Source organism: Gymnoscopelus braueri (assembly GCF_963280865.1).
Source record: "Gymnoscopelus braueri genome assembly, chromosome: 7".
NCBI classification, from domain to species: Eukaryota; Metazoa; Chordata; class Actinopteri; order Myctophiformes; family Myctophidae; genus Gymnoscopelus; species Gymnoscopelus braueri.
In genome coordinates, this window is record NC_137608.1 from 51,901,505 (window position 1) to 51,915,754 (window position 14,250).

Genomic DNA, 14,250 nt, shown 5'->3' on the forward strand with positions numbered 1-14,250 from the left:
AAATACACAACTAATAGACACCTCTACTGGTACTACCTGTGTGTGTGTGTGTGTGTGTGTGTGTGTGTGTGTGTGTGTGTGTGTGTGTGTGTGTGTGTGTGTGTGTGTGTGTGTGTGTGTGTGTGTGTGTGTGTGTGTGTGTGTGTGTGTGTGTGTGTGTGTGTGTGTGTGTGTGTGTGTGTATTACAGATCAGGAGAGAAGATCACATGCATGGTGGAACATCCCAGCCTGACCGCGCCTATCAAGATGGACTGGGGTCAGTTACAGTTACTGTAATCTAGTGTCATCTACTGTCAAAATAGCAGATATAAAAGCTCATAGCGCAGCACAGGCTTGTAGATCTGCTATTTTTGAAAAATTGTGAACATTTGTGCAAATCTTTGAATGTATATATTTTTAAAGCAAATATTGTAACGTCTCTCAACATATGTCTTGATTTTTCTGAAAAAAATATATCAGTGGTGCTCAAACTTTTTCTTGTCAAGGACCCCCAAATTGATGTTTTTGGCCGCTGATCCCCATCAAAATATGTTGTTCCAGAAGAAAATGTTTGAGTTAAAAATGTTGTTTAAAAAATAAAGAATATAAATTATATTCAAACATTTGCACAAATGTTCAAGATTTTTCAAAGATAGCAGATCTACAAGCTCATAGCGCAGCACTCGGTGTCGCGCTATGAGCTTATTGATTTGATAAAAGCAGATTAAAGACCAGATTGATTTGATACAAGCTGCTAAAAGACCAGATTGATTTGATAAAAACAGATAAAAGACCAGATTGATTTGATAAAAGCAGATCAAAGAGTCATCATGGTCTCATCAATGTGAAAACAAGACCGTTTTCTAAGAAAGAACAAGCGCTGATGTTCTTTTTTACAAACTGCCTCACAGTTCTGAGTCTATGACTCTGTCCCAAGATACTTTCTGCACATTCCACAGCCTGGTTTATAATCATCATAGTAAAAGGTTGATTCATGTCTTCTAAAATCTATCATCATATCCTTTGTTTTGGATGTATTTAGCTCTAAGAAGGACATGTCACATCAGGTGACAAACTCCTCAAGGACTGGACCAATAGGGTTGGACTCATTATTACTTAACAGACTCACAATGACTGTGTTGTCTGTTTATTGTTTATTGTGTTTGGTTGTTGTAGCTTATTGTCAGATGACTCCATGTCAGAGTCTGTGAAGAACAAGGTGTTTAATCTACTGTAATAATATGATAGTATGATATATGATATGATATGATATGATATGATATGATATGATATGATATGATATGATATTTGTATTTTCAGATGACTCCATGCCAGAGTCAGTGAAGAACAAGGTGGCCATGGGAGCATCAGGTCTGGTTCTGGGTCTGGTCTTGTTCCTGTCTGGATTCATCTACTTCCAGTGGAAGAAACGAGGTGATTAACATGTTTAATTAACATGTTTGCCAGATCCAAGGGGTCGGGCTTACATGAGGCTTTGTATCTGTTTCGTCCATACATGGGCAGGGGTCATTTGTCCTCCGGCCCCAGCCAAAAAAAGTCTGTCCCCCTTTCGTCCATACATGGGTATACACAGGCTGACACGTCATGTGAAGTCCGGCTTAGCCGTGACGTAGTGTATGTTTTGTACCTGTTTCCTCCATGTATGGAGGCATTGTACCATGAGGCTTTGTACCTGTTTCGTCCATACATGGGCAAGTCTGTCCCCCTTTCGTCCATACATGGGCATAGACACAGGCTGACACGTCATGTGAAGTCCGGCTTAGCCGTGACGTAGTGCTCTGATCTTATAAAGTAAGATCAGAGCTAATAATAAGTACTTATTCTGGGTCTGGCAGAACCAGGTCTCCTGGTCTTGTTAAGATCCGGACATTTTAAGTGTTATCTTTGATGTGTCGTTAGTCACTCACCGACGTAGAAAGTGGCGTTGAGTTTTTCCAGCGATTCCCCTGTCGTCATTTTTTCGACCCCCTCCGTTGGCATAATGGGAGCCCGTGTATGAGTGAAATTCGTCTATTATAACCGATGCAAAGTTATTTTTTTCTCTACTACTGCTCATTGTAGAGTCTCATGATACTCAAACATGCACTGAAAGTCGCTGAATGCCGAACGAGCTAACGCTGGTTGCTTGTTTCTCTCCCTGGCAACACCGAGTTGCCAGGTTCTGGGAGAGAAACAAGCAACCAGCCTTAGCTCGTTCGGCATTAGCGTTAGCTTGTCAGGGACTTTCAGTGCATGTTTGAGTATCATGAGACTCTACAATGAGCAGTAGTAGGGAAAAAAATTACTTTACATCGGTTATAATAGACAAATTTCACTCATACACGGGCTCCCATTATGCCAACGGAGGGGGTCGAAAAAATTACGATAGGGGAATCGCTGGAAAAACTCAACGCCACTTTCTACGTCGGTGAGTGACTAACGACACATCAAAGATAACACTTAAAATGTCCGGATCTCTCCTTTAATTAATAAATACACTACCAGTGGAAGAAATGAGGCGATTAGCATGTTTAATTAACATGTTTCATTAATGAATCTACTACCAGTGGATGAAATGAGGTCAGATCAATAGAGGATCACATGACATGTGGAACCCTCACAGAAATGCAAACACACAAACAAACAAACAAACAAACATGTAAAGCCACAACCTAAACTGGTTTATATTGGTTTTGAACCTTAACCGGTTTAGACCAGTTTAGACGACCTAGTTAGAGGTCAAAGTGTGTTCTATGTTGTTACATTTAGCTTTAATACATCAGTGTTACATTTAGTCCTAAATAAGAGTCAAATGTTCACATTAGTTCTGATGACTGAATGCTATTGTGTTATTGTGTTATTGTGTGTACATGTATGCATTTTATGGAGAAATACACACAATACAGTACATATAATTCATTTGTTTGTGTGTATCAACTGTCTCTCTTCTTCTTCTATCAGGTCGTATTCTGGTGCCGACAACCAATGACGATCTTTAGACTCCTCCCACACACCCAGGTTCACTTCCTCTTTCTTTTTACTGAACTTTTTTTCTTTTTTTTATATGTATAAAAGTGTGTTTTCATCAGTTTGATGAACCGCCCACACTAATTGGGACTCCTTCTTCCTTTGGTGTGGCGCCTAAACCCCGACCTTTAACCTCACATAAACTATGTCTATAAACCTAACCTTAACCTTAACCTTAACCTTACTAATAACATGATCTATGTTCTATGATCTATGATCATGATCTATCAACCATTTATAGCATAGTTTTAAATCATTAAATCATTAACCATTAACACACATTTAACAAGTCATGAATAACACATTAACTAATAATTTGGGAATGATTAATTTACTATTATAAGGGAAGGTTATTCTAAAGTGTTAACATGTTCACACAGTTAATATATTCTGATTCTTATTGGTTTCTTTTCTTTTCACAGAACACCTGGGTGTGTTTTCAGAGAAGCAGAGAGTCAGCGATGACCCCTGGTGGAGAGAGGAGGAAATACATGTGTGTCCATTCAGCTTTTAAATACTCATAACAGCAGCACAATGATGACATCATCAACCTTTTTCACTAATGTGTCCTTTAAACAATTAAAAATGCTAATTGGCTAGCTAAGGCTAACGATAATTACTGTCTTTTCCAGGTGTTTCGCCCAGGTCGACGTGGTTTTGAGGTGAGGTTAAGGTTAGGGTTAAAGTTAGGTTTATAGACATAGTTTATGTGAGGTTAAAGGTCAGTGTTTAGGGTTAAAGTTAGGTTTATAGACATAGTTTATGTGAGGTAAAAGGTCAGGGTTTAGGCGCCACCTGGGCGACACACCAAAGGAAGAGGTAGTCCCAATTAGTGTCGGCGGTTCATCAAATTACTTTGTATAGTTTCTGTCGTCAGAAAACACAAACATAATATTTCAGTTCTACACTATATTGAAACATTAAATAAATGATCACACACACAATCAGAGTTCTTCATAACATATATAATATTAATATCCATCTGAATGGAAGTCAGTCAACCATGTTTGTGAAAAAGGTTTTATTATTTTATAATTGACCATAAGTCATTTATTATTATGTAATCATTTATAATGTGTGATAATTAATGTGTTTGTATCACTATTTCCCAGTGATGGGTGGACCTGGTCCTCGAGGGTGGTCTGAGGTGATGGGTGGACCTGGTCCTCTAGGGTGGTCTGAGGTGATGTGTGGACCTAAACCCTCTAGGGTGGTCTTTCCGTTTTTCAGCTCCACTGTTGTGTTTCTATCCGTTCCTTCCCCCCTGGGATCTGAACCCCTGATCATGAATGGTTTGAAGTTCAGATGTTAGATTTTGGCTTTAATTTGCTTGGTTTGAATGGAATGTCACAATATCAATAAAGGAATGAGAAAACATAATTGTGCCTCATGTTCTCTTACATTTCACTGCAGGTGGGTTGCCAATTTCAGCCAATCAAGAGAGAGTGCCCATTCACAATATAGAGCTATTTAACACTGTTACTGAACAAACACTCTATAGTAATGATTACTATCACAATATAGAGCTATTTAACACTGTTACCGAACAAACACTCTATAGTATTGATTATTATCACAGTATAGAGCTATTCAACACTGTTACTGAACAAACACTATATAGCAATGATTACTATCACAATATAGAGCTATTTAACACTGTTATTGAACAAACACTCTATAGCAATGATTACTATCACAATATAGAGCTATTTAACACTGTTTCTGAATAAATGCTTTATAACAATGATTACTATCACAATATAGAGTTATTTAACACAGTTACTGAACAACACTCTATACATGTACGGGTTGTAAATGGAGAAAGTGCCAAAACCAGAAATTCCGCCATGACGCTCGTGACAGACAAGCGTCATGTGAACCATGGCTAGCTTTTTTATGTAAAGTCCCTCAGTTTGGCTGTTGCGATGTAGCCTGAGGCTACGAGCTCAATCCATGGTCTTGAAGGGCGGACCCAAACACAGCCGCCTGGATTTGTGCGTGGCTTCCTATTGCTTCACCAATCTATGTCCCCGCCTCCCCTCCCCTCCCCCCCTCGGCCTGTGCACGGAGCACGCTGACGTCACCAAATTTAGAGCGACGCCCCTCTGCACTCTGATTGGTTAGGAGATAACAAGGTCCAAGACCATCGTTCCTGCATCGCTCCCCCAGGCTTTTTTTCTTTTGTAACAAAAAAAAAAGCCTGGGTTTCCGAGGCTAGTTGCGATGTGACACTATTGTGAGCTTGTACTGTATAGCTATTTTTGGTATTTTTTGAAAATGGTGAAGTAGTGTTTCTTTTCCGATAATTTGTGAAACGTTTAGCCTTTTTAACGTTCACCCTCCATTACACAACCATATGCACTAACACACACACACACACACACACACACACACACACACACACACACACACACACACACACACACACACACACACACACACACACACACACACACACACACACACACACACACACACACACAGAGCCTGGTTCTTTGCTTCAGAACATCAAAGGAAGAGTTTGAGGGTCATTTTTCTTTGAAACAGAAGCTCCATAGTGTCTACACGTAAATCTTTAAAGTGAAGAGCTGTTGACCTCTTGAGCACAAATAACTGATATAAAGTGTATAAAAAGAGTTTGAAATGACCATCAATGATCTAACACACCGGTTACCAAACCTTTTTAGCTCAAGACCCAAAGGAGAGAAATGGAGACGGTTTCCCAGGAGTCCGGGACCCAAACAGTGAAAATAGCAGATCTACAAGCTCACCAATGCGTAGCTTTGCGCCGCATTGCGAGCATGTGGATCTGCTTTTTTCACTACTTCTTATACGTTTTATTTTATTTTATTCATTTATGGATATTATTAGATTTTTTTATTTTATTTATGAAATAATTTAGAAAATGTTGGAGTTGTTTGTTGAAAGGTTGTGACTTTTTGAGTACTTTTTTTTTAGATCTTTTGAAATAATAGCAAATATTGTTTAATGTAGGAAACGGAAAAAGGGGATATTCATTTGCGACCCTTGTGTGTGTGTGTCTGTGACCCAAACACGGGACCCGACCCACTGTTTGGGAAACAGCGATCTCTAACACTAGTGGGCCGTGAGGAGATTGGGAAGTGGGCCCCAAATAATTGTCAGAACACTAAGATAACAGATGGGTGGGCCGCGAACGCTTTCCATTATGTTCAAGTGGGCCCTGATCCAGAAAACATGGGGAACCTCTGATCCAACACAGACTGACAGAAACAAGAGAGAAAGGAGCAAATCTGTTTGTCTGGAGTGAAAACCCCCAACAAGGTGCTCTTTGGTACAAATGGGTGACAACATTGATTTGATAAAATAGGGAAGAGACCAATTAAGTCATTCTTGTGGACAAATTAAAAAGCCTTTAATAGTATGGTGGCAACTTGGCACGTGCACACATAGACATCAAAGGGGGCTTGAGCCCCTGCCCTTTTACCCGTCTGCAGAAAACTGCCCTCTCCAGACCATGAATGCAGCATTCAGGAGAATTGCCTTTTTACAAACTCTCCTGAACTTGAACGCATCATTTTACGTTGAATTAATGTGTCCTCCGTGTAGAAATCCATGTCGTATAGGCCGCATCTCCATGCAGTAGCTAAAGAGTGCGGGTCGTACACCGAAAATAGCTGATCTACATGCTCTCGAGCTTGTAGATCCGCTATTTTCGCTATGTTTGGCCAAAAGTGCCCTTTTAGGAAATTTCAGCCCCTGCTTCTCTAACAATCTCTGCACGTCCCAGGTAGCAAGTATAAACTAGAAAAAGTGCTCCTCGGAGCAAAGGTCTCCGCCAGGTCAGGTAGGTTATTGTGGGCCAGCAATGTTCGGAATTTGCCAGGATGGAATATAAAAATCTTGATCACTTGACTATGGAGATAATGTGTACAGATTTTCATGATGTTTGGAACAAATGTACTGCCTCCTGGTGGCGCTATAATAGGGCAAAGTTAAAAGAGTGGCGTTAGTTTTTCAACGTAGTGCAAAAGTGCGTGCAAAGTTCCACCGCAATCGGACGCTGCGTTCCTGATTTGCGGCATCTTGTTCAAAACGGGCCATTCCTGCAAACTTTAGATGTCAATGTTAGCCAATCAGGATGGAATATGAAAAATATGATCACATGACTATAGAGAAAATCTGAAGGCTTAATCTCAAAAAATGTGTTTTACATAAGTCGGCCTCCTGGTGGCGCATAAAAGGCTAATGCGAAAAATGCAGGGCAGATGTTTTTCCTTGGCCTCTATGGAGTATGCGTGCAAAGTTTCACATAGATCGGTGCAGTTATAGTTAAAACGCAAATCGGCCTTTTATAGCGCCACCATGAGGCTGATTTGAACATTCTCAAGTGGCATTTCTTCCTCGGCCTAGTGGGAATGTGCATGTGAAATTTCATGGAAATCGCAAGCTGCGTTCATGATTTGAGGCATTTAGTTTAAAACGGAGCAATCCTGCAAACTTTGGAAGCCAACCTTAGCCAATCAGGATGGAATATGGAAAATCAGACAGATCCGTGTTGATCACATGACTATAGAGATACTGTGTACTGAATTGCGTGATGTTTGGATACAATCTGTAGGAGTAATATCCAAAAATGGGTTTTGCACAGATCGGCCTCCTGGTGGCGCTATAACAGGGCCATGTAAAAAAAATTGGGGCAGAGGTTCTGAATTGGCATCCAGGGAGTGTGTGTGCACAGTTTCGCAGTGACCGGGCCAACAGTGCCGGAGATTAGCTGTTCACAGACGGACGGACGGACGGACGGACGGACATTGCGACACATTGTGAGGTTGTAGATCAGTTGTTGTTTGTTTGGTAAAGAGAGTTGGTGTCGACGGAAAGAAGAAGCACAGTCGTAACTCCAGTCCGTTTTACTAATAATAGAGGGTTTAAGATGGTGAACCTCTTTCAACCTGGTATCCCTATTTTGGGCATTGTCACCTTTTTGCCTGAATCATCTGTTTCCCCAACGTAAAAAGTTTCGTAGTTATAGGGGTTTTAGAGAAGGAGATAGAACAGAAGCGGATGGGGAGCCATGTTTTTTGCCACGTTGATCTACAGTATATGGCCCTTCCTTCTCAGGATCACCGTGGGTGATTCCAGAGCTGCTCCAGCCCCTCCCGTATGGAAAAAAACGGAAAAAAACGAAAAATACTGAAAACACAGATGTGTTAATAACTAACATTAATAATATCCATTTGAATGGAAGTCAGTCAGCCATGTTTGTGAAAAAGGTTTTATTATTTTTTAATTAGCCTGCTGCAACCCTCCTGATTTCGTGTATAAAGGGGCGTGTGTATAGAGCCGGCGAGAGACGGCGCCTGATCCCATTGGTTCACCGATCTGTCCGTCAACCCCCGCCCCGTTAACACAACATTACGAGCGACGCCCACTGCACTCTGGTTGGTTGGGAAATGAAACACTTCCTCATACCCAGTACAGGCTATAGTTGGGCCAGGCTTTTATTTTTTAGCAAAACTAAGCAATAAAAGCCTGGAGATCGAGGCTATTTTTTAATTGACCATAAGTCATTTATTATGTAATCATTTATAATGTGTGATAATGAATGTGTTAAGATCATTATGACATCACTGTTTCCCTGTGATGGGTGGACCTGGACCATCTAGGGTGGTCCGGGGTTATGGGTGATCTGGGATGATGGGTCCACCCAAATTAGACAATGGTGGGCCACCACAGTCTATGAAATTAATGGGAAACACTGATGACATGCAATCATTTATATTAAGTAATGATTTATTATGTAATCATTATGTAATCATTTACAATATGCGTTGTGACAGTGACACGACGAGAGTTAACAATAACAGAAAGGTTGTGCAAACTTTACTAAAATAAAGAACAAAATATGTGTCTAATTCGGACAGTTTAGATATTCCTTGGTCAGTGTTATTTATCTTTCAGTTTTTCAGCTCCACTGTTGTGTTTCTATCCGTTCATATAGACCAATTATTTGTTTACAATCATTGAGGCTGGAAGCACAGGTGATTGTTTCATGCAATCAATTCCCAACATATTGTTTCGGGTTGCGCTGGTTTCAGTTAATTCAACCTCCTCTTGTGTGTTGGCTAGTGAGGCGCGTCCTAGCGAGACATGACAGAATGGGTTTCATTTGGTGCCGGCCTGCGCGCGCATACTGGTTCTTATCAGTGTGGCGTCGTCTGTTAAGGGGTCTATAGGCTGAACTTCACTCATTAAACTAGTTAACAGCTCTGTGGACAAGTGATGATGATGATGATGTTGATGATGTTGACAGGGACGTGCTGCCCACTGGGAAATTTGGGACAATTCCCGAACGGCCGCTCCATTCCAGGCCGACCAGGCCGGCCGTTAAAAAAAAATGTTTTTTTTACCTCCACTTTTTGGGTCTGGGCGTCCCACAAAGTAAATATAACTCGTGTAATGGACCCTTCGCTAAACCCCACCCCAAAAGCGATTGTCCAATGCCAGCTTAGCAACCGTTGTTAGCCTGGCATAGGTCTGGCAAGCTTTCGTCACCTGCCATAGCTGTCAATGTTATTTCGCCCGCACACACACACACAATCATTTGCAACATAATAGCATTAGCAAGAATAGGAATACCACGAAAACGCAATGGTGACTATGAACCACGTACCCAAACCCGTTGGAGGCTGCTTTTCCCAAGCTGAAATCTGCACTTAAACTGCAAGGCTGCATGGCTGTGTTGTTGAACACATACACACGTCAGGAAAGTTACACGACTTACTCGCCCAGGTGGTGTCAATAATAGGCTACTAATCACCGTAATCGTAACAAAATTCAGAATCACAGCGCTGCCTGTTTCGGATTCCGCACGTTAAAGTATATTCATTCATTTGTTCGTCTATTTATTAACTGCTACTGCAGTCTTACCCTGCGGTACATGAAAACTCCGGTTACAGTCATGGATCAACTTCAACCTGGTGTTTGGACTTTCTCCATTTACGGTCCGTACATCTATATAAACGTTCAGATTTCAAATATAAAGTGCTTACCCCATGGCCACAGATGTTACAATTATGCACGGGACTCTCAAAAGTACCCGTATATTCTGTATTGTTCAATAAAAAGCATTTTAATCCGATCAGTGGCCATTTTCTCATAATGTATCACTGTGCAATACACCTACCAACCGATAGGGTCACTCAGTTGAAAGCACATGGAGAAAATGGCCACCGATTAGATTAAAATGCTTTTTATTGAACAATACGGATGATACGGGTACTTCTGAGAGCCCATACATACATGTAACATCCGTGGCCATGGGATAAGCACTTTATATTTGAAATACGAACGTTTATGTTGATGTACGGGCCATAAATGGAGAACGTGCAAACACCAGGTTGAAGTTCATCCATGACGGTCGTGACAGTCGACCGTCGTGTATCCATGGCTATTAGTCCCTCTAACATTTCCCATGTTTTTAGTTTATTGAAATAATGTCATGCACATTTGTCCAGTTCATAGCCTACTGCAGGCCTTGTTGACTAGATTTAGAAGAGATTTTGAAGCTCTTGCTCCTGAAATGATCGATTATTTTTAAGGGGAAAAGCCATCATTTAACATGCAAGTCAATGGGTGAGAAGCTGAGTGTGCCAGGCGCTGCCAGGCCTGGGTGTGACTAACTTCGCACCACCAGTCACAGAGTGGAGTGGGTGGGGCTTAGCGAAGGGTCCATTGGTCCACTGGCTTGTCTCTCACCTGAAATGGCCAATCCTTGAGTAGCACCGGCCCACATTACCTCCAGTATTTTATCATTATTGTACATTTTTCATTGTATATTTGTATTATAAATAATAAGAATTTGCATTCGGAATTCTTTTGCCTCCGGCCGTGCGGAGAGGTCCAAAATACTAACCGATGAGCAGTATATTTGTATTTATAATAAAAATAAACAATTTTATTATTTATAATAAATACTATTTTTTTCCCTCTATACCAAACCTCTTTGCCGGAATTAGCCGATCTAAAAGCTCTGCTATTTTTTGACTAAAGTTCTCCTCAGAATAGAATGGTAGGGTTCCAGTGGTTAATGTAAAAAAAAAAAAAAGGTTCCTATCACACAAAGATTTGGCGGCCCCCTTGTAGTAACTCTGAGGACCCCCCTAGGGGTCCCGGACGGCCGGACCCCCCCTGTTGAAGTCTGACGTAATTTACACATCCTAGGTTTGTCTACCTGGTTCGCGGTTTTCCACCCCCATTCTGAATCCCATAGACGTATTTAATATCGCGTCAAATAAGAACTGTGTTCCAAAAATAAACTAATGATCCCGGCGGTTTGACTCTTATGGATATGAAGCATCAACTGACGGTGAGAAAACAATAATGTTAGTTCCGCCGAATTAGTTACATTTTCGCCAGAAACAGACTGTATCAAATATAAGTGACTGACTATCATAAACGATACAGAACCTCCTCCCTGACAATATCGCCGAGACAGTTTGTTTATTTTTGGACCACAATTCTTATATGAGACGATTCTATGATGACCCTATGTTATTCTCCATAGAGAAATTACTTTACGAACCTGGGGATGAACGAGTGACGTCAGGACTTCTGTACTCTATTGAGGGATGAGACTTCTTCTGCACATGCTCAGTAGGGCCCTCTCTCTGCCTATATCGAAGAGTAAAATGATCATTTCATCTCAGCAGAAGTTTTCAATAAAAACAGATTTTTTTACTTCTATAATTTTTATCCCGCGATTTTTTAACCCTTTTTTCACCCGGTGCCTATTTGCTAAGTGATCCTGGGCACTACACTCCCCCCACCAGCCTAGGGAGGCCAGGGCCGAGCTCATGCCTCCTTCAATGCATGAGAGCCAACAACTTACCTTCTTGTCACCCGACAGGGGGGAGTTTCCCTGGTTGGACGTAGCGCGTGGAAGGAACACGTTATTCCAACCAGTTCCCTTCCCCTCCATCAGGCGCCCCGGCTGACCAGGGGGAGGCAGTATAGTGACCAGGATTACTACATGTTTTTGTGAGGGTATTAACTACCCTAGGAGACACGTGGAGAACATGCAAACTCCACACAGAGTAGGCCCTTTCGCCAACCCCACCTAGGGTATGGGCGCTGATGACGCGGAGGAGAAGACACGCCCCCAGCGCCCACAGTGTCCCCGGCGGGAATCGAACCCAGGACCTTCTAGCTGTGAGGCGACAGCGCTAATAAAAACAGATTTTGAGGTGTAAAAGTACATAATTTGAATGTACAGTATGTACAGTAGCTGTCTAAGGTGTAGATGACAGCTAATTGTCTCCGCCAGGCCGAAGGCATGGCGAGAGAGTATGTTTTACCCCCTGTCCGTCCGTCCGTGTGTCCGTGTGTCCGTGTGTCCATCTGTCTGCGAGCGGCTAATCTCCGGCACCATTGGCCCGGTCGCTGCGAAACTGTGCACACACACTCCTTGGATGCCAATTCAGAACCTCTGCCCCAAATGTTTCATATGGGCCTGTTATAGCGCCACCAGGAGGCTGCTTTGGGCAAAACACATTTTTGGATATTACTCCTACAGATTTTATCCAAACATCACGCAAATCGGTACACAGTATCTCTATGGTCATGTGATCAACACGAATCTGTCCGATTTTCCATTTTCCATCCTGATTGGTTAAGATTGCCTTCCAAAGTTTGCAGGATTGGTTTGTTTTGAACAAAATGCCTTAAATCATGAACGCAGCATGCGATTCCCGTGAAATTGTGCACGCACATTCCCACTAGGCCGAGAAAGAAATGTCACTTAAAAACTTTCAAATCAGGCTCATGGTGGCGCTATAACAGGCCGATTCATGTTTTTACCTATAACTGCACCGATCTGCGTGAAACTTTGCACGCACTCTCCCTGGAGGCCAAGGAACAGCCTTTGCCCTGCATTTTTTGCATCTGCCTTTTAGGGCACCACCAGGAGGCCGACTTTAAAAAGAAAAGAAAAAAAAAAACACGCAAATTGGTACACAGTATCTCTATAGTCATGTCATCAAGACGGATGTATCCAATATTTCATATTCCATCCTGATTAGCTAACATTGGCTTCCAACGTTTGCAGGATAGGTCCGTTTGGAACAAAATGCCTCAAATCATGAACTTAGCATGCGATTTCTGTGAAATTTTGCACGCACATTCCCACTAGGCCAAGGAACAAATGCCACCCTTTTCACATTGGCCTGTTATAGCGCCACCAGCAGGTCTAATTCAGCAAAACAAATTTTTGGAACTAAATGCCTCAAATCATGAATGCCGTGTCCGATTGCAGTGAAAGGCCTAAGATGAAATGGCACCCTTTTCACATTGGCCTATCATAGCGCTACCAGGAGGCCACAATAACCTACCTGACCTGGCGGAGACTTGTGCTCCGAGGAGCACTTTTTCTAGTTTAAACTTAGATTTACTGTATCCATATGGTATTGGTTACAAATACCATAGACATACTACCTTATTTTTATCCTATAAATGCTGATGAATTGAATACAATAGGAGCGCGATGGAAACAGAACAAGTCCCCAGGACTTTTTTGTGTTATCTTTTTAGCCTGAATGTCTGACTGTACCTCGTGCTGTCTACATTTTTTTACTTTTTTTTAATTCAAACAATCAGTCAAAACTCAGTCAAAGCACACAGAGCAGCTGCCAGTGGTGGAAAAAGTACTCAAATGTTTTACCTACATAAAAGTATCAATACTGCAATGTAGAAATACTCTGTAGTAAAAGTCCGTAATTCAACCTGTACTTGAGTAAAAGTACAAAAGTATTGGCGTCAAAAAGTCATTAAGCAGAATCTCCCGTTTCATAAGTTTTCAAATGTATAAAATGCATAAAGATCCTTTGAAAATAGCAGATCTACAAGCTCACAATGCGTCGCATCGCGACGCATTGTGAGCTTGTAGATCGGCTATTTTCAAATGGCCGAAATGTATAGGGCTGAAGTGGTTAATGTATGTTCTGTAATAATAATCAAAATCTACAAAGTAACTAGTAACTAAAGTTTTTAAATAATTGTAGAGGAGTAAAAAGTACAATATTTGTCTCTGAGATGTAGTGGTAAGTAGAAGTAAAATAGCATTGAAAATTGGAAATACTCCAGTAAAGTAAAAACACCTCAAAATTGTACTCAAGTACAGTACTTGAGTAAATGTATTTAGTTACTTTACAGCATTGCGTGGCACACAGAGCAGCTGCAGAGTGCAGGGGGAGTGAGGGGGGGGG

The 14,250-nt window shown here is 41.5% G+C and overlaps 1 protein-coding gene across 2 annotated transcripts in view; it reads left to right on the forward strand.

Moving 5' to 3' along the window:
* Positions 1 to 4,278, forward strand: part of LOC308087919 (H-2 class II histocompatibility antigen, E-S beta chain-like) — a 662,842-nt gene extending 658,564 nt beyond the window's left edge. For both annotated transcript variants that reach the window (XM_080432167.1, XM_080432166.1), the window contains 4 exons: positions 190 to 257; positions 1,301 to 1,414; positions 2,942 to 2,998; positions 3,430 to 4,278. In XM_080432167.1, coding sequence (XP_080288293.1) covers positions 190 to 257; positions 1,301 to 1,414; positions 2,942 to 2,979 — 220 coding nt within the window. In that variant the 3' untranslated portion in view covers positions 2,980 to 2,998; positions 3,430 to 4,278. The remainder of the gene's footprint in view (positions 1 to 189; positions 258 to 1,300; positions 1,415 to 2,941; positions 2,999 to 3,429) is intronic.
* Positions 4,279 to 14,250: the final 9,972 nt, after the last annotated feature.